A 26,665-nucleotide genomic window follows, 5' to 3' on the forward strand; every position below is an offset into this window, starting at 1 on the left:
CTAGAGACACACAACTGCTGAATGGAATTAACCTTAACCATCGCTGCCACCTACTGTTAGTAAATAATATTGCACTTATGACTGCTGCCCCCTGTTTGAACCATAGATAGTATATAAGAACCATAGACTGTTATAATACAGTCTATGGTTTGAACTCGCATATTTTCTTATTTCCCAGTGATGATTCAAAGTAACCATATATGTATTTCATTTTGAAGAAATGCGATGTGATCCTAAATTAAAATAAGCTTTTACTGATCCCCAGAGTTGAAAATTCGGTTGTTGTTGTTGTTGTTGTTGTTGTTGCAGCAGCAGCAGCAACAGCACAAGGACAGAGATAGGCCCTACAGATACATAGACAAAGTAAAAAAATAATAATAATAAGAGATGTGTAAAACTAAAGAGATAAAAATAGAAGTTAAACATAAATTATATACAAAAGCAATTAAAGACTAAATTATAGCAGCAAGCCTAGAATAGCCTATGTAAACAGTGTAGGCTACAACAGACTGATATATAATGTGATTAAGTAATGACACTGTTTGTCTTTGATAAAATAGATGTATAATATCTATCTATAAATTGCAGGAACGTCTGTCTGTCTGTCTGTGTGTTACGCGCAAACTTGACAGGTGTCTTGCTACGGGCACAAGTGCAGTGCCAAGTTTGACGTTGTTTGGATTAGAAATGCAAAAGATATCGTTAAATATATAATGGTAAAAGAAGCACACATTGGCTTTTGCCCTAGGCGCTGGCAACTCCCCCTCTAGCACTGCACACTGACTGAGCAGAGCGCAGGACCAGAGACTGAGAGGGTCAAAGAAGGTAGCGGAGCTTTGGCAGCTAAAATGTGAAATACACCTCATCGCGAATGTTGTGTGGAATAAGGTTGGCAAAAAAAGGCACTTCAGATTATTCCTTCACAGCGCTGTGCAATGCCAGAAAATCTCAGAGCTGGACCGGGCAGACACAGCACTTTTCATCAGACTCAACCCGAGTTAATTAAGTCTACTGCTAACTAACATTACCGTAGCCAAAATACCAACCAATACCAACACAGTATCTCTCTCTCTCTCTCTCTCTCTCTCTCTCTCTCTCTCTCTCTCTCTCTCTCTCTCTCTCTCTCTGTGCGCGGGCACACACACACACACACACACAGTCCGGGTCTAGTGGTTGATTAACGCATGTGCTGTTTAGCTCTCATAACGGGCCGAGTGGGTAATTTTCATAGACAGTATATAAACTGGACCAACAGACCCCGTTGGTCTGGACGAGACCAGTGAAGTATATTAGAAGCACTTTTCCGGTGAGGGCTGAGCGTTACTGCGCAGCCTCAAACTGAGCTTGAAGATGTAGATGTGACGTAGGTACAGGCTAATTATTGCTAACTAAAATGCTAGTTAACATTAGTAATTAAACTTAAACAGCTAATGTAAGTCAAAACTGCCTGCGAGCTTCTCCTGTACTGTACGGTCATGCCTCTATGCGACAGTAAGTTACGTGGTTATGACACAATTGTTAGCCTATTTTTACAAAAACGTCTGCTACGGAGCCATAACGTGAGGTACAAGGTAATGGAGCCTTTTATACATTGTCGTGTTTCTTTAGAACTAAACAATGGACAAATAGAGTCTTTAAACGCTTCAGATGTAAAGTTATTCGCTGTCAAAGTGACGTCAAAATGAATGGGAGTCAATGGAATGCTAACGGGAGGTGATGGCTTGGTAGCATCAAAATAGCGTCATAGGAGCTACGTGTTCCGGGGAGAGGCTTACCCCCTTGGTAACTTTGGGGTACAATTTGGTATTGATGAATTCTACAAGCAGCAATAGGCTACCACAGGCCAAGCAATCGGCCGTTCCAAACAGGCACATTTTCAACGGGCACTGCACTAGTAAATATTGCATATTATGTATGGTTGAGAATTTAAATATTTCACTCAGTGAAAACCTTTTATACCTTCAATAAAGACCCAGAACAAGATGATCCACAATTTATATGTTATACTGTCATACAGAGAATACAATTATTTTCCCAACTTTAAAACTCCTAAGAGAAATACAGTGTACTGTAAGGGAAAAAGTGGGGTTTTAGGCATTACCATTGACCCAAACTTCAAATTAAATCTAATCGAGCCTTATATGTGACATACCCCCTGATATAAAATAGTCTACAAAAAGCTGAATATGTAGGCACTCTTTTTATGTTTGTCTTTCTTCTTTCTTGTCGTGGCAGGTAAGGTGCAAGTGTAACTACGTAGTGGTGAGCAATCAATCATGCACAATACCAGTGCCCCTCCTCCTTAGTTTTGATATAATCATGTCCCAGTGCCATTCATCTAAATTAATTATCACTTTAATACATACATAGCTATAGTCTCAGATTGATTAGTAGGACAGGGTGTTACAGTCCTTGAAGTTTTTGCACTACAATTGACTTGAGTGGGGTTGTTCTTGGAAATGACCACTAGATTATGTCAATCGATCAATCAATCAATCAGTTTTTATTTTTCACATGATCATCCTACGAGGTACAATTCCAGTGAAATGTTATCCCATCAGTCCCTTCAACTTGTGCATGATTCATCATAATGCAGAATGTGTCTGTCAGATCGGCAGAAAGACAAAGAGTCACCAGTTGAATGGCACCGGCACTCCGGGTTCCAGACAAGTCCCGGCGAAAAGACACCTCAGCTCCCCACATCCCGAAGGAAACCGACGTAGGCCACCCAGCTCACCGTCGGACGCCTACGCACTGGCCAGCAGGATGCCCAGCAGAGAAGTCTCAGTCTGTGTTCAATTCCTTCACGCTTGCCTCTGTGTCCTCTCTGATGTAGTGTCTTTTTCTGTACCCGAATCATAACATTTGATGCCATAACTTTCTCAATTTGCCTGCCCTGGGACTTCTGATGAAATTTAGCTATTGAGCTAGACAGTCAATGACCTGTTAAATAAACAAATACATACATTTTGATCAGAATATATTTTTGTTCTTTCAAAGTTAATTTCTAGTATAAATTAAGTAGCTATAAAACCTGTGGATGCTATAAAACATGCGGCCCTTGCTTGGCTCTTCACCTTAGTAATCACTTTCATATCATACCCACACGATGGCACCACAGTCTTGAATTGTCTGTTAATTCTGTGCACTCAAGCTGACATTAATCATTTTTATCACTTGATGGCAGTGGCGAGTCAATAGACTGCAGATTGCTATACTTCTAAATCTCATCCCCAATAATTGCTGGGTGTGGTTGCAAATGACAGAATGGTGAGTAATTGTCCACACACACACACACACACACACACACACACACACACACACACACACACACTGTGAGCAATTCCTGCAAGCATAAATCACCTCTTCCTTCCCTTTATGTGCTGTGTGACATTATATGACACTAGAGATTATTTGGGTGACGCAGATAATTGCACAATTTTCCCTAGTGAACATACTTACAATATACTTATCTCTGAACATATTTACTCTCTGAAAATATGTTAAAACCCCCCAATGAGTGCCGCTAGTACAAGTGCAATAATATAAAGTTCAACTATTGTTGAATTTCTATAGGGCAATACTAAAATCCTTACAGTGAGGTTTTTATGTCTTTATCTATATGGTTTTGCTAATTCCAACCTCATACAAACCTGTGTAAGAGGTATTCAGATCCTTTACTTAAGTAAGAATATCACAAAATACAAATTAAAGTCCTGCATTCAAAATCTTACTCAAGTAAAAGTACAAAAATCACAATATGCTTCAAGTATCAACAGTAGAAGTAGTGATTACACAGAATGGCCTCTTTCAGAGTACTTATTAGATTGATGCATGATTAAGTAAAGTTTATTTCTAGAGCACATTTAAACACAGCTTAAGCTGACCAAAGTGCTGTTCAAAAAAAGCATTACGGTGCTGTATAAAAGAACATTAAAATGTAAAAAGAAAAAGTAGAAAGAAAACCCCAAAAGCACATCTCAACGACAACAATAAGCAGCAATTTAAAAAATACAGATTGCGAAATTAGTGTGTTTAAAAGGCCAGTGAGTAAAAATTTGGCTTTACCCTTCTATTTCAAGTAGTAGAAGTATGAAGTAGCAAAAACTGGAAGTACTCAAGTACAAAGTTATACTTAATAACTGTGCACAATGAATTGTGGTGAGCGTCCTTATGTGATTGATTCCTGGCACATATTTGATAGTGTCAGGAGTCAGGACATGACAGGACAAGTTGATAATCAAGTCACAGGGAGAGGAAATGTTGATTTCATGGTCTTACATTTACTGAACTGTATCTGCTCCCAGTGACAAGGAAAACATCCCATTCTTACTATACCTCTATGTGAGCAGCTGTGACTCAGAGTTGTAACTCGCTGTGGCATGAACACACATGATAAGTTGAAAGTAGGTGAGTTGGGAAAGTTTTCAGGGTGATGCAGCAGTTGATCCAGTTATGTTATAGTATGCAGCAATGGGCCAAACGTTGCCTTTTTCTTCGTTGCGCTTTAATGCTATATCTTCTAGGAGTCAGTAAAATGATGATGTGGTTTGGTACCATGCAGCAAGAAAGTCAAAGTGTAGAAAACACTCATAAAAGCCTTTAGTCTAAGGATGAATTCATGTCTTACAAAATATATCACATTTATTTGAAGTCTTCATATTGTACCACACAATGCTTATATGTATATATATGCAAAATATGATAGGGTTATCGACGGAACTGGCTCAACTTTACAGTTACATTCCCCTGCACCATCTTTGGGCCTCTCCTAAAAGGCACCTCTCTCTTTTAAAATTAATTTATTTCCGGCAGGCAGTGTAATGTACAACTGAGAAAAAGCTTCCTCAAAAGATTTTTGAAATGATAAAACAAGAATTAGGTGAAAAAAGAAAGCAAAAAATCGAAGGCCCCGCAAAAGTCAATCCAGACACCGGGGTAAAAAAATAACCAGAAGGGCCATTTCACCTTTTTTTGTACCTAAATGATCAGATTACATATAACTTTGTAAAACTCTAAAAAGGAAATTAGATTCACATGGTGGCATGTGTAAACATAGAAACCAGCGTTTCATAGAAGCTGGTGTTTTCTTCTGCAAAGTGCAAATAAGTGCAACACCCTGCTGACCAAACTTTCATTTCATTTGATATCCTTTTCACAGCAATATGTAATTTTTACGACTACAGGTACAAATGTTCAAGGTATTCATGAGGAGTATGAAACTGATGCAGGTTATGATAAGTCAGGCTTTGCTTCCAAGCAAGTGATAGGGTTATTACTCAGTTACTTGGAAAATTGCGGATATTTCTTCCTCTTGAAAACTCCTTTTGAGGCATGCTGTTTTGAAACAAAACTCCACTCCCACTCGAAAATGGGGAAGTATTTTGTGTCCACCAATTTATTTCAAAGGAATAAAAGGTGGAATTGAATAAGGTCATCCATATTGTTGCATTTTCTCCTGGTCACTGGCAAAGATCAATAAAGATCAGAGATTATTTAATGCTTTTCCCTGAAGCTACAACATCTTATCCCTCACGATCATTACCTGAAGCCATTCTACAAACCTGTATCTTCATCCCTGCATAAAGAGATACTGAACGACTTAGAATGACTCAGAATGGGTGGCAGCACATCTGTCATGAAACTGAACACCAGGCAGACATAAATGAGTAATTGTAGAGCACGTATTTTCTCTTTGTTGAAATGCAAAGAATGACGTTCACAGTTTGTTTGAGGTCGTGACAAACGTGTCAGAGTCTTGCCAAACACAACACTGAGTTAGTACCTGCTAAGAGAAAAAAACAGAAACATTAACACGGTGAAGGAAAAGAAGAGACAGTGTCAAAGATTTGGGCACCAAACAGGAGGGACTCATTTAAGCTTGGGGAAGTATAATAATAATAATAATAATAATAATTCATATCCCTTGCTCGATTTAGAAAGTAGTAATTGAATTGAGATCTTTTGGAATTGACATCAGCTGTGAGTGGATGTCAGCACATGCATTAAAGTTCAATTAAATTACATTTCATTTATAGTGTCAAATCACAACAGAAGGAAGAAGAAAAAGAAGGTTGGTGTTAGCCCACACTATAATTTACAGAAACCAAATAGTAGAGCATGCATTTGCTCCTCTTCCAGAAACCGCAAAAAGAACCCGACTCTGGATGAGACGCCGTCTGCCTCGACCGCTTGGAGAAGTTACATGATGGAATTGCTTTGAAAATGATCATCTCTCGGAACAAGTATGAACTGATATAACTTATGTCGGAAATGGCAGGTAGGCGGTGTGACGAAGGACGGCGTTATTTAGTATTTCACAGCTGTCAGGGTTCAGATTTCCTTCCTTCTTTAGAAAGGTTTTATCAGTCCTTGAAGTGTTACTTCCATCTTGGAAGAACAACTTCCTCCGAAAATCTGATTTTTTTTATCAGATCCAGATTCCACAGAGCGTTATTTTAAAGTTCTGATTTAAAAACTTTAAAATTGAAAGTCAAATCGAATCGTGACGCCCTCATGCAAAACATACTATTGACATGTTTGCATGATCACAACCTTTTATGGTTTAAACTTTTTTTTTTTTTTTTTTCTTCATGTGATTAGAGAAATTATCCGATTAAAAGGAAAATGTTCAGTATTTTGTAGCCTGATGTAGACTTATTCTTTTTACAAAACCTAATAAAACAAGTTTTAAGAGTTGGTTTCCTGGTGGGGGAATAAAACAAAAGCATGAAGACATTCTCTTAATAAAACAGTAATTTATTTTTGACTGAAAACTAAAATTGTCTGAACAGCACATTACAAGGGCATTGTTAAGATATTTTCTCCCAGGCTCAGTGATTACTTTCATACTGTACACTTGGCATGTACACATCTCCTTCAAATGAAAGAACAGAAAGAAATGAGAAAAGAAATAAGCCTGTTTGCAAAGAAAAAAGAAAAAAGGAAATCAAAGAGACCATCCTGTAGACAGATGACTGATTGTACAATTACCAAGCATTTTGGTTTGGGTCTAAGCCACAGAGAAAGAAACCAAATCGCCCAACAACCGCAGACGATGGCACAGGAGGCACAAAAGACGTGACAGTACAGGACATCCCATAATATGCTCACACACAACCGACTGGGATCCAGCTTTAAAGTGTGAAAGGTTTTATAGTTTCCATTGTTTTTTGCAGATATTTATTTTATTTTATAAGTGTTGGTACACTACAATCAAAATCGAAATGCTGCATTCATTAAATACATTAAAATCTGCAATGTAACAAAATCTTTTCTCCGTTATGAAATTCAACAGCATTTACATGGGGAAAAAAAAATACATGGGGCTCCTTTTCTGACTATTGTTTTGTGCTTGAGGCCCTTCCCTCCATCTGACACAAACACCTTGTCATTCTTTTCTTTTATATTCTTACCTCAACTACTTACTCCACCCTCTGCCCATTCTTCTCTTTCTCGTTCATAAATCCTTTCACAGACTGACAACTTCACAAAAAGTAAATGGTGGATAAAAACATGAGGTAAGAAAGTGGTTTGATTATAGATCATGCAGAACATGCAAAACAGCGCAAAAATATAGGGAAAGTGAGAGCAGGAAAAAAAATAAGTGTGCATTTAAAAATGGGGGAAGAGACTTACACAGCTTTGCATCTTTGGTTATAAAGTAGGTCAAACAATTTTCACAGCTTTTTATTCCCCTGACCAAACCCCCAAATTAATTTCATCTTTTTTGTTGTGACAAAGAAAGTAAATTTAATAGTTTTCCTTATCCAAACATCCCATCTTAACAACAGGTGTTCCCCTGTACAAACCCTCCATGCTCTTAATACTTTACACTTTACAAAATATACATTCAACCTGGATTTCACCTAATGTAAGCTCGGCTTTAGTGTTAGCACTATTTCATGAAATACATTTTCTATTATGGAACTTATTGCCTACTTGTTGCAAGAGAGACTACCAAATGTAATACCTGACAGATTCTAAAATACCAAAAGACCAAAGAGAAAAGGTTTTCTTTTTTTTTGTTTGTTTTAAGTTTCTCCATGACATTGTTCATTTACATTATGAAAATAGCAGCCCTGAAATAAATAAATGAAAATACTAAAACTGAACTAATGAAAAAAAGTATTATGATTCATGTCAAAGTACGGTGGCTCTGAGAAAACAACACAAGCTTTTGTTGCAGCATATAACAACCCGAGGCTCTCGACTCGCTCCACTCAAGCCGAGACGCCCGCCGGCTTCCTCCTCCACTCAGGGACGACCAATCCTTTCCCCCCCTCCCTCGGCTCTCTGGCCTCTTCCAGCCCTGGAGTGATGTTGGGTTGGGGGATACTGGGAGGACAGTCCCTGCTGGATATCACAGGACCCTCATCACGTCACAGGCCCCTCACAGGGTTGCACCGCCCTCTTCCACCACTCGTTGCCCCAACAAATCAATCTCGCTGTGCCCTTTGACCCCCGTCCTCCTGCACAAGAACAGCATGCGGTTTTATGGTGTGCACCGGCTCCCCCCTGCCCCTCCTTTTTCAGCTTTCTTGCAGCCACGGGACAGAATAAGACTTTTTGAGGGGTGGTAAATGTCTTAATAATGTAAAGCCTGGTGGCGGTAACGTGCACACATCGAAGCATGGCTCTTGGTGGCAAACGCAGATGTCGCTGTTGTTGAGGTTTCCTCAAATGGAGCATATTGAACGCAGAGCAGGGCCTTTTGCTTTATGAGGGGGACAGTAGCAGTTGTTCCTGCCCGTGGGAGGTTTGTGTTTGAGCATGTGTACTGAGGGAACGGGGATCACGCAGAGGTGATGTTAGGCTGTTGAGGGACGCTCTGACCCCCCTCGTGGTGAGCCAAGGCGGGGGTGTTGGTGGTGGTGGTGTTGTTGTTGTTGTTGTTGTTTGTGACGAGCGGGTATTGCTGTTGCAGCGTCGGCGATGTGCTGCTGCCCTGGTTGAGCTGACTGGACAGCTGGCCGAGCTGATCCGTGTTGGCCAGGGACTTCAGCACGGCATTCTCGCGCTCCAACACCGAGTTCCTCTCGTACAGCTCCTTGATCTGCTCCTTCAACACCTCCACCTCCTCACGGACAGCATACATCAGGTGGCTCTTCACCAAGTCCTGAGGGAAAGACAGAGAAAACGGAAACTAAAATTAGCACATAAATTATCCCCATCCCTACTGAATACAATGTGGCATTAAACACTCAACCGCACGTGACTGAAAGTTAAATATCTGCCATAAAGTGTTTTTATATTTAACTGCAAGTACAATAACAGGTTATTAGGGCTGGGCGATATGGAGAAAATCAAATATCACGATATTTTTGACCAAATACCTTGATATCGATACATCAACGATATTGTAGTGTTGACTATTGGCGCTTTCACAAAATACACTGATATTTTTGATAAATCATCATCAGTATTGTGGATATAATGACTAAGTGGATAGTAATAGAACAGTTCCAACAGTCTGGTAAGTTCAGAAAATGACATCACTTTACTGTAATGCAGCCTTTAAAACCAGGAAAAGTGTGTCATATTACGATATCCCAAATCTAAGACGATATCTAGTCTCATGTCACAATAGATATATCGATATATTGCTCAGCTCTACAGGTTATTACATTAAATGTCCCCTATTAAAAATGAGTTTTATGTTAATCGTCTCAGCAGAGACAATGGGTAACCAGACCACATTTGTTGTAACTTCTACATCCGTGGAAAACTCACCATTGCTTGCTCAATCTTGTTATCGATGGCGACAACACTGGCGCCGGATGCACTGTGGAGACAAAGAGAGAGAGAGAGTTAGCATGAGATATCCATCTCATGTCTACCACGTGTTTTAGATGAGATCAGCTCATTTCACATTCACCTACAGCACAACTGATGAAAGTTGACCCCAAGAGAACTTCACTGGTACTTCAGAAGTAAACAAAACATTCTCTGATGTGTAGATTAACAGTCAACTCTGTTTCCAGAGAACAAGATGAACTGATTGAGATTTAACCAAAACTGAGACCATAAATGGAAGAAAAAAAACTATTATATTACTATACTATTTTCAGTGTAACTGATAGAAACTGTCACAGATGAACACCTACAAAGAGCCACTATTTTATAACTTTAGAGAGGTACTATGTGACTACACAAATAAACTTGACCAAGTTCAACTCTGGATAAAATACAGTGTAGACTGCCATGTATGAATCATAGTCTGATCGCATATGGACACAGAAATAAACAATAAGACCACTTGTCAAAAGGTGATTTTTAAACATTTAAACTAAGTAAAATGCACAAAGAACCGCTGTTCATCAACACAATTGATTACAATTCCTTCCGTGCAGAAACAGCAGCTGGAGCCCCGACAACAATGCCCACGGATATTGTTTAAATACCGACATTTTTACCGAGACACGGTGGTGTTTTAACTATGCATGCCAGCAGTGAAACAGATTACAGACAGCAGTGGGTCTCCTCTCCTGCAGGACTTGTATTCCGGGTGTGGCTAATGTCACCGTCAGCGATCCCCTAGAAATGTCAGTCAAATCTCATTGTTCTCCATTCTCCGTAAAAACACGCCGTTTATCGTGTTTTGGCGAAATGTGAAGCGACCACACCACATCCCACTTTGTTAAAACGTTTCCAAATCACTTCTTAGCAGCCCAACATTGTGTTCCCCTCCCCCCTCTTAAGGAAAGAAACAAAGCAAAGAAAAAAAAAGAAAAAATCGTGCTACACATAAAAAGACGATCAACTTACTAAGCCAAGCCAAAAATCCTTAAACAAAAACGAGGCCAAGTTTCATTGTTTACCTCACGGAAAGAAAATGTTCCTTCTCAACAGATAACGCTCTCTCTCTCCCTCGCACAATCACCGCCCTGCTCGGATGTGGATGCAAAACCCAACATGCCGCTAGACGGTGCTCTGGCCATGAAGCTGGGACCAGAGAGGGACCTGAGAGGGAACATCATGTGCCCACAGCATCGTGTGGTTGGAACTCATTTGTGATAAGTTTAGCGAGAAACACGTAAAAAAAAATAAAGAAACTAGTTAAAATAGTCAAATATGGAGGAAACATCTTAAATCCACAAATGTTTATATTAAAATATATATTCACGTTTGAGTCTTTTGAAATATAAAAAATATATATATAATAAATTTGATGGAGCTTGAACATGGAAAAATCCAGGAGGGGGGGGGGGGGTGCCAACTTCGGTAATCACATTAATTTTAAATATAAAATAAAAAATGGTTGTTGTTGGTCACTGTGTGGTCATGCACAACATGACCACGCAGTGACCAACAACAACCCACAGAGCTTCAGTGGAGTCTCCAGTATGATCGTACTGCGTGACGGAGCGCACGTAGCAGTTCATAGCGTTGGGGGCAGCCCGGTGATACAACAAACAGATGCCACACTAGAGGGAAATATGTTGGCTGTGCCACAACCCGAGTGGTCTGCATACCAAACAGCGAATGAAAGTTAAATATCTGCCATAAAGTGTTTTTAGATTGAACTGCAAGTATAATAACGCACAGAAACTTAAACAATGTGGATCCTAAATGACACACCAAATGTGCAGACCATAAGGACATTACACCCAAATATTGTGACAACCACACACAGGACATATGGAAGTTAACTCATCCGAAAGCCAAACACACGGCAGAGACCGTAAGCTGTGTAAAAGTCCATTACCTGACGCATCTTGCCCTGTATGACATCAAACGACATGAATATGTCGGTGAAGTTCCCGGCGAGCAGGGCAGACTGTAGACCCTTTTGCACCGCATGTTTTCCGTTTCTCCAAAGTGTTTCGGCAGTACAACTCCGCTGAGTGTTAACATACGAGTGTCCGTCTGCTGTCTGCATGGCGTAGAGCGTGTTTTAAAACACGCTCGGTCACATGGCGGACAAACAAGGGGGCGGGGTTCAGCCGCTCCTCTCTCCTCTCTCCTCCCTCCACTAATTTACTTGGCGCAAGACTCGTACAAATGACATTATTCACTGCTACTGTCTGCCAAAAAGTAGACACAGCAACCCCAGAGGCACAGGACGAGCTAAACGTTAATTAAAAAAGGACAGAGTGTTTTGCGTGTACTGGCAAAGAAGACTGTCTGTCCCTGTTTCTTTATGTTACAGGAAACAAATCAAGTTTAAGTTAATGCACAACAATTACATAGAAGCAGTCGTTGGCAATGGAAATCTTAAATCTCATGCTCCCTCCAACAATGCTAATCAAATATAAAACAAAAAACATGAAATAGTGCAAGTTAAAATAAAAAATATAACAGTCATATCAATTACTATAATATAAAAAAAAACTGTAATTACAAATTAATAAACTGAATGTAAACAGGAGTGTAGTTAATGTATGCATAATTATAAGTATAAATATATACAGAGGTGTAAACAGTTGTTAAAACGGTACGTAAAAGTATATCAAATGTAAAGTGTCAATATAGTGGGAACTCTTGAGTTGGCAGCATTTTTTTGCAACCACATTTAGTTGTTTCAAAATGTATCTCTGCAACCGTTTTCATCCACCAGAGGAGTTTTTTAGTCCTGTTTCTCCATGTGTTGACTGTGCAGTGCCCTTTCAATGTAATTTATTCTATATCAAGAGTGGTTAGGAAAAGATAAATTGTCAAATATGTGCACAAGACATCTAAATGAAGCATGGAAAGCTTGAAGAATGAAACGCATAAGGCAGATAAGACTTCAGACAAACATGTCAGGTCAGTGGAATTCTTGTTGAATCTAGCATCTAAACTGGTTTGGAGGTGATGTATATAGCATGACAGATCCACACTGATGTGATGATAGCAAGGTAAATGAGCTGCATTCCACAATGAACGACTCGCTCGGTTGCGTGGTCTATAAACAAGGCAAGAAGACAACCCTCCATTTGCACATCTGGGACGAGTGAGAAAAATGTCTACAAGCTTCGGCTGGATGTTTTTTAAATTTTTTTCTATCAATCACAGAAAAATGGGCATATGGGTTGGATCAAATTGGCTTGTCAAGTGACTAGAAGATCTGGTTTGAAGTAGGGCTTTAATAACCGCATCACAGAGGTGACGTGACACTCCCACGGTGATGACATCCTCACCACATTTTTTTCATTTCTTTTTTTGAGGGGGATTTAATTTTTTGCTGTTGAAAAGGTACAGGAGTGTATATATCATACTGGATTGATACAGCAGTCTTCTTCAACGAGCAGTGAAGTGCAGTGCCACTCCTGATTGGCTGATTCTCAAGCAGCCAGTTTTACCTGCCGGAGGAGGTCGTCCTTTGTCACACTGTTTCTTCACCACAGTAAGAATACAAATCCATACAGTCACAGCCCTAGCCTGAAGGAGTTACAAGAAATGTTAGGGAGACAAAAAAATAATTTGTTGCCATTTGGTGTCCAAGGAAAACAAAGCAAACTGTACATTTTATTCAAGGAGGAAGACATGTGGCGGTTTATACAAGGACCGCTTGCTGTGTTAACCTCAACATGGGCCTTCCCTGCAGACTTCAGCAGCGCACACATGCACTCGTCCCCCCTCTAACAAATTGTCCAGGACCACAAGGCAGTACATTCCAACTCTGGACGCCTCCTGCCCCGGGGCCAGCGCCTCTAAACTGAGACATCTGTGTCAGAGCCACCATCACGCTGTGACACAGTCAAGTTCTTTACTGAGAACTAGTTATCAAAACAGTCCACCTTTTGGTTTGATACAGAATAAAGTGATCTCTTCCATCATCAGCATGTCTCCTGTTTAACACCAAGCTCCTATACCTGCTCACACACTGCAAGCTAGTCTGGAGAGAGGTGTAATCTGAATGCCTTAAATGTAAATATTACTGAATTTGACTTTATGTGGCTCTATATCACAGGATCATGTGCAGGAGCAAAGTGTGGTCTCCTCCATCCCTTTAGGTGTATCACATGATGTCTTATGGCATCAGAAATCTAATGTGTTCTTCATCAGGTCACAGATGCACCGGCACACGTCCCAGTTGCAAAGCATACCAACACTCACCATAGGGGGAGGCAGCTGAATAAATTAGACCTCAGCCTTTCAGTCATAACCCCCCCCCTTCTTGGTAAGTGTATTTCAAAACAATAGCAGGAGGGTGGGGGCTGTAACAACAGAGGCTTTAAGGCTTCTTTTTATCAGCATTTAGGCTTCTTATCAGAAATGATCTCTGTCCATTTCAACACATCTGACAACGCATATCAAATGACCATTCGCATACACTTGGCCAGTGTTTTTCAACCTTTGTTGAGCCACGGCACATTTTTTTACATAAAAAAAAAATAAAATCCCGCAGCACACCACCAACCAAAACTTTTACAAAATGACACATTGTGGCCTAATAAGATCAGAATCTGCATTTTTCCTTTTTAAAAATGTATCCATCGATGTTGCAGGCTTACATCGATGATCTCGGCCCTACTGCTTACATCCTGTCACTGCCACCAGGTGGCAGTGATTCTATTGTCTTAAATCAACAAGGTCATTATTGCGCTATACTGCCACCTACTGACACAATAGTATTTAATTTCTCTGCCAGTCATCATATTGCAGGCACAGATGCGCAACAATGGCAAATTATTTGCAGTAACTCAATAAAAAAAAATCGTATAATTTCCCACGGCTCACAGGACGATCTCTCACGGCACACTAGTGTGCCGCGGCATAGTGGTTGAAAATCACTGCACTAGGCAAGCACGTGCCGGTGTTAACAGGAAGGAGTTTGTCTATCGTTACTCTTCAGGTTGAAAATCGTCAATGTATTAGTAACAAAACAGAAAATACTTCTAATGAAAGGTAGGACCAGGGATTTATTTGCTTTGACCGACGACGAGGTGGAACTGTTAATAATAATAAATTTAATTTGTAATGCATTTTATATTTACGCAAATCTCAAAGTGCTAACTGTTACTCAAAAGGTATGTAAGCCTACCTAACCGATAAGACTGACTGACATGCGTCGTCTTTTTCAAAGTTCTCCGTTTCTGCCCGTCCAGACTACAATGTAACACCAGAGTTTTCAAACTTAAATAGGATCAGCACTGTTTCCAAATGTCTCCGTTTAAGGGGCTCTGAAACGCCACAGTAGTGTGGAAACAACGTGTAAACAGCAAAAGACATACTTTTTAAAACTAAATTGTATTAGTGTGGCTGTAGCCTTAGATAAATTACATCATGGCTGCACTGACAATCAGTTTTCCGCCACGGTAAAAAAACAAAAGAACACAAAACTTGATGGAATGTCAGTTTGAGGCGTTATTAAAAGGTTTGTAGTGGATTTCAACTTATTTTAGAAATGTCTCTGTCAAGTACCCCTATTTAGTTAGTAGTAGTGTGTATGGTTTATTTCAAAGATATCACCTCTTCTTCTACATTTCAACTTGCGACTAAAAATCTTTTAAATTTTTAAGCAAACGGGTCCTTCAAGTGCTCAGGGAAACAAAGGAAACTTGAACAAATACATAACGTTGATGACAATTGGGCAATCTGAGGAAGATTGTGTGAAGAAGATCAAAAGCCCCAGGCTGCTCTTAAATTGACCTTGTGGTGAGACTGTTTAGTACAATTTTCACACTGACACACACACAAAAGTCTAATTTCTTACCACGAACTTTTTTTTTTCTCTCTCTTTTTTTTTTTAACGGGACACAAGATTCAGGTTTTACAATGACATCTTTCCTTGTTAAGTTCCAAGAGGTGATGTGTGAAACCAGTAACCTAAATACCATTAACATGTCGGTCATGTTCCAAATAAATGACCTAAACCTTAGGTATTACAAGAGAGCAGTTACACAATACATAAGAAATACTTGGTATTTGGTGACACACTCTTAAATTGCCCATGAAGTCTAAGGGTGAGACCTAAGGAAGTACAGGGTTGAGTGCAATCTCTTGAGAGCAGGGCTCCAACTGCGACCAACATTTTTTGTGACAGTATTTTTTTTTTTTATCACTTGCACATGTGCGACCTGCAAATTTGACAACATTGTTTTTTAAATTTCATGTTGAAAGACGAGGAGGAAGCGAGTCTGCCACAGTCGGCCAATGTGTGTGAGGGGGAGGGTCCGCGAGTGATTAGTCAACTGCGTGGGTAACTTCATCTACACTTGCGTGTCCTGCTTTCGTGGCGTCACGCTCATCGTCCGTAAAAGTCAACCATGGCGAAACATGCACATGCTGTTGCACGGTGCTGTCGTTACCATGTTTCCGTGAAAAACATGATGTTGTAGTCCATAAGCCATTTATAATTGTGTTTTCTCGGTCTCAGACAAAAAGGACTTTTTTTTATTTTTCAACATCACAACTGTGGGGATATCACTTAATTGCCTGTGCATTCACTGACATATTTGCATTTTTACATCAATGCTAATGTTAGCTGTGGAGCCCTTGAAATCTACGTGACATATTTATCGATAGTGTGTTATGTACACGCTGTGAAATGTATTTGGGGGCGGACCCCTATTAAAAGTTCAGGTGGTAACTTTAATAAAAATAAGTTTTTGTCATTTGCTGAAACAGTCACTATATCCTGACAGTAGTATATGAGACAGATAATCAGTGACAAAATCACAGTGAAACAGTGTCAATAAATACTTGTGAACTCTGATCAAACTGTCAAACTAGGCAGCGCTGATCAAATATGAATCCAGATTCTGTTGCTGCATTGCCTATTTCTCACCTCAAATGTTTGTAGAAACACATTTTAGTATACCGTTTAACTGTAAAATGAGAAAGTGAGCTCCAGCCAGTTAGCTTGATTGTTTTAAACATGACGGCGGGGTCACAAACTTTCTCACTTTTATTTTAAAGTAGTCAAAGAAAATGCATTGTGTACGTCAGTGAGCTTGACCCTGACCGCTATCATTCATAAAAAATGTGTTTATAAAACAAGACAACAATCATTTTCTGGCATTTCTTGACAGTGGATCAGTTTGAAATATTACTGGGCAGCCACCGTGAGTTGTTATATGAAGAGCTACAGGCAACAGGCTGCGCACCTCCAACTTCTCAGTGAGGAAACCAACTACTTTCACTTTCGCAGATTCATGCCGTGTGCAGCATAAAATCAGATCATGGTTGCTCACAGAATGATGAAAATGGAAAAAGGTCACATACTGCCCGACTTCTTTATTAAAACAACAAATGTTTGTTTTGCTGCCCCCAGTATTTTCAGATGTGTAGTATTAAACCACATTTGTGACAACCAGTGCTAAGTAAAATTGTAATTTGCATTGCTAGATGTGTGAAACTAGGAACCTGAATGCCATCAACATGCTCGTCATCATGCTAACAAATGACCTGACAAGGTAAACAATACATAAGGGATACTTTAAATACAATTCCCCATGCATTCTTAAATTTGCATATTGCAATGAAAAAGTCACAAAACAAAGAATCTTGACTAACCAGTTATGTCCCTATTGCACTGGAAAGCTTTAAACAATGGTGACAATTGCAGGATGCTGGAAGTATGTTAATATGTGCCTCTGAACATTTTTCAGATGCTGTATTGTTGGGACCTGCTGTCTACATAAAGGGTGGTCCAGACTGACACAATGGAAACTAAACTAAATAAGACAGACCTCAAATACCCCTTGTCTGGAGATGGAGGTTTTATTTTTACAGCACTAACTCAGAGTCATGAGAAGGTGCGTCTGCTGCCACCAAGCTTCCTTGGAAATAGACCGAAGGATCTGTCCCATGCTGACCCTTGCCTGTTACATAACCCCCAGACTTGTGTACAAATATCTCGTTCTGCATCCCTACATGACATACTTAAAGACCACCTTCCTGTCTTCCCTTAAGACATGGACACCTCTAGCAGACCACTTAGTGGATGAACCGGACGTTAGGGAGCATGAGAAGGAAACAAGGCCCTCAGGGGCTTAATTATAAAAAAAGATCTGAATTCATGGGACATCATTATTGTTCATTTAAATGGCTTATGGAAGACATTGTTATTTTAGCCTTTCTAGAGGCTAAAACAACTGCCAGCACGGATGTTTGTTAATGGTTGCCGAGCTTCCCTTACAGCTCCTGAATAAATGACAAAGAGACACAGTTTAATGTGGCCATCAAACTACATGTGCAAACACAGTGGGGGATCCAGGGCAGGGGTCCCCCAAGCCTTAAATAATCAGTACCTAAAACCAGATCTTCACCATGTGCCTCCATATCACATTTCACTACTTTTTCCTTTGCCTGCCTGAGTGATTTAGGCCTGTGCCACTCGTTTGGCTCAGAGTGGATTAAGACCCACTGAAATGTGTTAAAAGTAAAACCGTTACTTCTGAGGCTTTAATGAGAAAATCCTGGCACCTCACCGTTAATGAGCCTCTGTATTCAGCAGAGTATTTATCACGGGATCAAGGACTTGGCCTCATTTGGGCTTCTCTGAAGTGCAGTGTTTGGGTCGGACTAATGTCATTAGGCTCTATGCTGCAAAAACACTGGGCCTGATGCATGTCTCAGTTGTTGTCTTTCACTTGGGCTTCTGCCTGGCCTTCGCAAAGCTTGAGCAATCATAACTTTAAATTACACAGCAGAGATACAGCTTAAAGGTTCTTAGATCTTAAAGATTAGAAATGGGATTTGGAGGGTCAACTGTTTGAAATTGAGGAGGAGGTGAAATGCAAAACTTGCTCCCCTTCATCAACGATTCAGGTGCCTATTCGTGCAGCGATAGACCACGTGCTAGTCCAGAAGGGATGTTTAATGGCGAACAGTAGACGCCTATGGTTATATTAGGTATCTCCCAGGTGTGAATGACTAACTGACTGAGTGTCAAGTCAGACGATGCTGAAAAAAGGGGCATGTGTGTTCAGTAAATAAAAGGTCAAACGCTAGCAAAGTTTCCAAAGATAAAGTTGACACGATGAAAATGTTGCATTCATACAGTGCCGTCTTTGAGACGGGAGGTCTTTTGCATAAGCTGTAAAAATCTTTGCCATCCATCAATTCCTCCCTGCATCTAAAGAAGTTCCCTGAAAGGCCCTGGACACCCACACAGGTGTTTCCAGTTAACCTGGCAGATGAGGCCACTTCCCAGGACTGTGGATGTGTGCAGACTGATTGACTGACATCTTCCTGAGGGTTGCACCTGTTAGGGCAGGACAAATGACTCATCAATGTTGCCTCATCATTGCAATTGGTAGAAAAGATTTGTGACCTGATAAATTCCCATCTAAGCTCCGGCCCACTTCAACCTGAGCAGAGGTCTAATCAGCCAGAATAACTAAAATCACCTGTATGGGTGTTCAGAAGCTTTAAGTTTGAGATGAGAGCTCTGCACAATGTCATGTCCATCAAGGTTCTGCAGTTTTGTGATTTCGCTGGGGCGGGGGGGACCTTCTGTACACCCACTGAGTAATCCGTTCAAAATGATGTACTTACGATTGTGTGCTTTTAACCATTGCATTGTGTCCTTTGGTCACCGGGACCTGAAGGACACAACAAGGGTTAATACAGCACCTTAGTGCTTGTTTGTACAGCATTTTGATCAGCTTAAACTGTGTTTAAATGTGCTCTAGAAATAAACTTTACTTACTTTACAAGAGACAGGGTTTAGAGAGGAATTCTCAACAAAGTAAACGGAAGTACATAACCCTTGACAACACAAGGGTTACGAAAGACACTGAAAGTGAATTGGGCTAGGTTCTCGGAGGATATGTTTCACAGCCTGTTAGTAATTACAGTGCGTTTCTGTGTGTGTTTTTAGTTGATTCTAATTGAATCTATGCGAAGAAAAAAAAGGCCTATTTATTTTATTAACAGATGTTGAATGAACCCATGATATTTTCTAAAAGCAGCATCATTTTATTAAAGAATTTCACTGCTGCGGTTTTTTTCCTATCAGCACATCATGAGTGCAGCTTTCCCACATTCAACTTTCCTCCGCCTTGTTTCAATAATGCAATGTTTGTTTCTGTGTCATAAACAGTGGCCGCATACCTGGTCTGGATCAAATAACTCTCCGTGGCTGAGCGTGGGGCCACTAATCAAGTTTGCTCAGTCGGAATATAAATCTCGTTTCTTTTTTGTCCTTAATCATAAAGTTGATCATTGTGGACTGAGGGCAGTAAAAGAGCTGCTGCTGCTTCAGTTGGGACCAATCACAGCCTCACAATGATTCCATTCAGCAGAGCAACAAATTGCTTTCCTGGAATGTTTACAAATGCAGAGTGTAACTTATAATTAAGTTTGGCTAAAATAAATGAATATCTTGTTTGTCCTGTTATTAACAAGAGGAGATTTGAGCAGAGCTGTTTGGGATCAAATAAAAGGTCAATAAAAAGAATTGAAATGACAATCAGAAATCATCAGCCTTTAAACCTGTAAAAAAAACTGCATTGGAAATTTAAGACTGAGAATGGGTAGAATAAATTTGTAGTTGTAGAAATATTTAAGAATGTTAAAATACAATTTGTGCAATCACAGTTTCTCAAAGCTCAAAGTGACGTCCGACCAACAGTCCAAAACCTAAATGATATCCAGTTTACCATCATAAAAGACTTTAGGACCTGTCTTTACAGCCAAAATCAATCACACTAAATATACTTTTTTTTTTTTTTTTCTCAAATGTACTTGTAGTTTCTGCTTTGAATCTGTACCCAGCTGTTCACAAAAGCATGTTTCCCCTCAGTATTGATGTAATCTCCCTGCTGATATATACTTTTTTTTTTTCACAAAATTTAAACATTCAGATTTTTTTTCTCTGCAAATCTTTTCTACATATTCACAAACTTGAATTTGTCATGCAGTCTTGTCACAGGTTTACAAAGGGTGATTGAAATTCTGAACATTATTAACAAGCTCTAAATCTCTTTGACCCGTATTTGAGCCCATAGTGCTGCAGCAGATGTGGCATTGTAAAGACTAGTGCAGTGCCCGTTTGGAGTGCGTGCCTGTTCAGAAAGGGCCGATTGCTTGGTTCCCAGTATTTTTTCCCCACAGCTTTATCTAACTATAAGAGCGGTTCAATCAGTGTAAAAATAGGAATTGTTTGTGGTATACATGTTGCAGCATGGACCGTTTTAGAAGTTACACCTAGAGGTATCAGAGTAGCCGTGTGTGTGAGCCCACTTGTATGCCAGAAGAATGGTAAATAAACTATCGCCCGTTGGGTGACTAAACTGATATTCCGGATTCTTCGCGAGTGTCCAGAATATAACATGGTGGCAGCGGTAGTGACCTTTGGTCATGTTATGAGAAAGTCACGTTAAGATAGTAGACTCTGCTAACCCCGGCTCGGCTGGGGCTCATCAAGAGATCCGGCGTGCCCCCTTTTATTGGTCTAGGTAGCTATGTGGCCCGGGAAGGGAAAGGATAGAGCCCGGTTTAGCCTGCTAGAGAAGCCAGGCCGAGAGAAGGAGGGAGCCGGGCTCAGCCTTAAACGGCGTACGGCACGTGCGGAGAAATGTACGCAACCGCCGGCAACAAAACGAGTTGGAGAGCCCAAGAGCCCTGGCGTTCATCTAACATGTGTCTGTGTACGATTGTATTTGCATGTAGGGTAGACAGCAATCAGTTTTTGGCAGATGACCACCTTTTTGGCATAGGACACAGTTAGCCGGTCAATCGAAATCAATGAGCATTCTGGATCTAGGAATGCAGCAACTTGCCACCACCGCTGCTTTACTGCGCATGTGTGGGGACACACGCACAGAGATATCCCGATTTATAGATAGATAAACAGGTAAGCAGGGTTCGATGACAACAAAATAGAAGAAACTTGCACCAAACAACACGGCTTGTTGTGCAAAAACTACAAGTGATGTGAGAGCACGCTGCCCAGCTGAGGTTTTACCTTTTTCACAAAGCAATCATTTCCAGGAATCCTCCTTAATGCCCTTAAACTGTTTATGTGCAATTAACTTCTAACAAGTCCAGCCTTGCAGGAAGGACAAAGGGAGGTGGAATGAGACAACTTTGTCAGGTATTCCTGCAGTTAGTTTAACAGTTTTGAATAAAGCTGCACTCTTAGTCACAGAGCCCATAGGCAAACATGAGCTGGATGGGGCATACACAGGATTGTTTATGCAGCCGCAACGCCTCACACTTGCTTAACTGCTACTGTTGATTTACGTCAACATCCACATCTCATCTGGACCGGCTCACTTTGAAGAAGAACGTAGTCATATGGACGTTGGTACATCACATGCTCACTGCAGTGCATTACAAACACGGCTCTGAACTCATGACAATAAGGTCTCTTCTTTTCCTCTTATCGTTTTCGTTTAGTTGCCAACAGCTGTAACAAATAATTTTATCCTTTAGCCTTTACATGTTGTTATTACTTTTTTTTTTTTTTTTTTTTTTTTTTCTTTTTTTTTTTCCCGTGGTAAAAAAAGGCGGAAAGGGGGGGAAAAAGGCCCCCGGGCCCCCCCCCCCCCCCCCCCCCCCCCCCCCCCCCCCCCCCCAGCCCCCCCCCCCCCCCCCCCCCCCCCCCCCCCCCCCCCCCCCCCCCCCCCCCCCCCCCCCCCCCCCCCCCTCCTTCTCTCCTCTTTCTGGTCTTCTAGCTCTATCAAAATAAATGCCAAAATCTAAAAAAAAATAAATAAACAGACCGAAAGACATAGGGAGACAGAGGGAGAGAGGGGGAGTGCGATGGACTGAAGCTTATGCTACTCAGAGTGACGGCTGACTCATTATGAATGGGTCCAGCAAGGGTCGAATGCGCTTTGGCGGGTCAGCGGCGTCACACATGTGTTGTGTAGGCTATGAAATGTCTTTATCGTCACTGCGCTGCATTTTTATGAACTATGATAATGTGGCCATGGGTCACATCTCTCGCCCAGGTCCAGCAGACTCCGTCTCACACGCTATTACTTAACGAACTGAAGTTAGTTGCATTTAATAACTTCTAATGTGTTTTTCGCCGTGGCGGCCACAATAACCGAGAGTTACCAGCGGAAACACTTGTACCAATACAGGTTTCCCTCTCATACTTCACAATATACAGCTGTGTTAATAACAATTAAAACTGTAGACAAACGTCAGAATGTGGACCGGCGGCGCTGTGTCTCTCCATGTTGCAGGGGAGCCGTGTGTGAGTGAATGGGGAGGGGGGGCTGCGCGGAGGAGAGATCCAAACACAGGCACGGCTTTACAGAAGAAATGGGTCATATACGCAACATTAAACATATCTATATAAACGACATTGCTTCGTTCGTGGAGAGCCAGCGGATGCGAGGACATTAGGTGCACCGGTGCGACCTAGGAAAATCTTAGTCGCACCCTTACAAATTTTGGTCGCACTCTAGAGCCCTGTTATTACACTTGCAAAAATCTAGCTGAGTGAATCCTACATCCCACTGGCTTATTAAGTAAAATTCCAAAATGAAAATGACTAATTTTCTTGCCAATGCTCAACGGAATTCCAGCGTCCTGGAATCCAAACTGGGAACTGTTGCCTTGGCGTTCTTTGATAATTATCATATAATTATATGACTTGACAAGCCAACCACATGTTGTTAGACATAGAAATGCTGCCACCTTAACTTCAAAGTTTGTTTGCTGCTGTTTGTTGGTAGCAATTTAACTATCCATGGCAGGGAGTCAGAACCTCAAACAGCCTCGATGAGACAGCACATGGGAACAAAAAGCTGTTGTGACTAATGCAAACCACAAACTTATTTATTCCCAACTCAAAACCAACTGGTATTCATTCCTATAGTACTGACGGGTCGACAGGTACTTGCATGTTTTAGAATAATTAACAATCCATTGAGAACCTTAGTTAGCCTAAGTGCTCAATTCTGATTTATTGCTCAGATCAAATTTTTTTGTTTGGCTGTTCACAGTATTTATTAAATGTGGCCCATTTCAGATGCCAGTGTGAACAGTTCAGGGTACTGAACTGACCTGCATGCTCAAAAGGACAATAACAAGGATGTCACATGCAGCGCGCTGTCGTACAGAAGTATACATGGAGGCCAATGAAGTCAGCGTTTATGGTTTCATTTATAAGTTGATGTGCAGTGGAAGCCTGCAAATTTGTGAGCAGATGAAAACGAGGACTAGGATGAGGAGAAAGGGAGCCACATTTTTAAGATGGCTTTTTGTGGAGCAATAGCGTTTGCTTCTGTATGGAGGTAGTATAACTGCATAAAACATATTTCTATGTGAGGGCGCCCAGATAGCTCAGTTGGTGGAGCGGGCGCCCATGTATAGAGGTTTACTCCTCGATGAAGCGGACCTGGGTTCGATTCCGACCTTCGGCCCTTTGCTGCATGTCATTCCCCCCCTCTCTCCTCTTTCACGTCAGTTATGCAAATTAATCTTTTTCCCCCCCATTTTTTGTCCAATTCAAACTTTTTACGACCAACAAGTAGTAAAGTGATTGCTTTTTCATAGTTGGCAGATCTGCCCATGATCTCTGAAATCCGTGCAGCAACACAGACAATGCATTTCTCAGTTATTTGTTAAGTCTGTAAAAACTGTGAAAATGCCCACCATAATTTCCTAAAGCTATCTTTAAATGGCATGTTTGTCGAACCAGTCCAAAAATCAATTTAATTCAATTTACAGTGGTATAAAACAAAGAAAAGCAGCAAATTCTAACATCGGAGAACCTCAAAGCAGCAAACCTCAGTCCTTCCAGAAAAATGCAGAATTTTTTGTGATTGTTGCGGGCAAAAATCCTTCATTATGCGGCACGTTTTCTTAAAAAATGCAATGGAATATGCGGGAACTTGCAAAAACTGCGGTTTGATGAAAAAGAGAAAAAAAAGTGATTCCCCCAACACCCTGCTTTTCGATGATGTTCACGTCATGTAATTACGTCATGTAATTACGTCACTTCATAACGTTCCCATGGCAACAGGGGAAAATGGCTGCTCTTGTGTGAAGTAAACGCAACATTTTTCAAATTTCTGCTAAGATATATGTGAGTTTTTTGCAACGAAAATGCGGGGATTATGAAATCATGTAAGCCCCGCATATTTTGCGTGGAAATCAGCAATTTATGCGGTGAAAGTGCGGCGCATTTGAAATAAATGCGGCCCCCGTATAAATATGCGGACTTTGGCTGATTATGCATTGAATTATGCGATCGCATAATCACGTTTTTCTGGAGGGACTGAAACCTTTTGCATATAAGCTTGAAAAATGACTACAATTGTTGCTGGTTATCTTTAAATTTACTAATCGTTTCTCCACTTCCCTGTGTCAATGGATCCAAGTCAGTCACCAGCTTCTCAGCCGAGAATACAAAACAGACTTCAGATAATATGACGTTATACAACACAACCTCTGTCATGTTATCTCACTGTGATATGCTATTTGTAGGGATGTAACGATACAATTCGATACGATTTTAAATTCACGATACAATTTTCTTACGATTTCTTTCAACAGAATGAAATGACTGAAAAATATTCCTTTATTTATATAAACTGTGCAAAACAGCAGATGTGTCCTCTAATCAAAAGTACAACTGAAATAGTATTTTATCTTAAATAAGAAAAAATAAAGAAAAAATTAAAGATTAAAAGAAAGGCTTCTTTATTTAAACTGTAGTAACAATAACAAGAACTTTTTTCACCAGTTCTTTGCTGTTAAAACAACAAAAAGAAGAACCACTAGATGGCTGAAAGGGTATTTTACAAAAACATTGAATGCAACACAAGCTTACAGAGCCAGACCTAAACACAACACAAGTCCCGTCATACCCGCGCTGTTGGTTGCGACACTAGTTGCAGTCTTCTCCTGAACAGCGGTGGCACTAATGAGGAAAGGCTACCGACTTTGCTCTTTCTACAGAAAGGTAAACAACGGCAGAACAGAGAGCCGAAGTCCCGCCGCTTCCGGTGGACCTCATGGGACCTAAACTCTAAACTCGGAAAAAATATGAACGGTAGTGAACGGCGAGAAGCAAATAATTTTTTGATCCCGTTTGAATTGAGCCATGGATTACAAATATGATGTTCGTCAATTCAAACGGGACCAAAAAATAATTATTATCTCTCCATTGACCCTCGTTCATATTTTTTTCGAAAGATAGGTCCCATGGACCGGAAATAGAAGGGCGTGACTTCGGCTCTCTACTGGCAGCAGCATTGACGTCAATGCTTCGATTTGATTGGATGACCTACTTCGTCGGATCAATCCTTTCATTCACCATAAAATAACTCCTCTTAACCCAGTAAGTTTACAAGAGAGACTTGCAGTCACTCTGAGAGTCCTGGCATCCAGTTGCCCTCGAGCTCGTTCATGCTTCCTGTTTCCACTTTGTCATTCGATGGCGCGCGCCAGCTTGGCTGCGGCTACTGTGAAACGGCTTGAAGCCACCTACGGTAGGCTAACGTTGCCTGCTGTATGTTAACAAGTGACACGCCCTAGGATGTTTAAAAACTGCATCGCGATTCTTTTTTTTCTCAACCGGTTGCAATCTTTACAAATTTAAATCGATATATAACCGATTCACTATGCACCATTACATCCCTAGCTATTTGTAGTGCTGAAACCCCCTGTCACTGTGCTGAACACGTAGTAGGGGCAAGAGAAACCCGAGCACCGATCCTCTAACTGGCAGAATGTAGATGCAAAAAGTGTCACAAAGCCCAGGCGCTTCCTACAGTGCCATGCTTTCACCATGCATTACACACTCGCAGCTGCAGAAATGTCCAGC

General features: G+C 40.8%; 1 protein-coding gene across 2 annotated transcripts in view; it reads right to left on the reverse strand.

Annotated features, from left to right (window-relative positions):
* Positions 1-6,738: 6,738 nt before the first annotated feature.
* tsc22d2 (TSC22 domain family 2) overlaps positions 6,739-26,665 on the reverse strand; it is a 42,175-nt gene continuing 22,248 nt past the window's right edge. For both annotated transcript variants that reach the window (XM_039811091.1, XM_039811092.1), the window contains 2 exons: positions 9,733-9,784; positions 6,739-9,118 (listed from right to left, as the gene is read on the reverse strand). In XM_039811091.1, coding sequence (XP_039667025.1) covers positions 8,795-9,118; positions 9,733-9,784 — 376 coding nt within the window. In that variant the 3' untranslated portion in view covers positions 6,739-8,794. The remainder of the gene's footprint in view (positions 9,119-9,732; positions 9,785-26,665) is intronic.

Source organism: Perca fluviatilis, chromosome 9, assembly GCF_010015445.1.
Source record: "Perca fluviatilis chromosome 9, GENO_Pfluv_1.0, whole genome shotgun sequence".
NCBI lineage: Eukaryota > Metazoa > Chordata > Actinopteri > Perciformes > Percidae > Perca > Perca fluviatilis.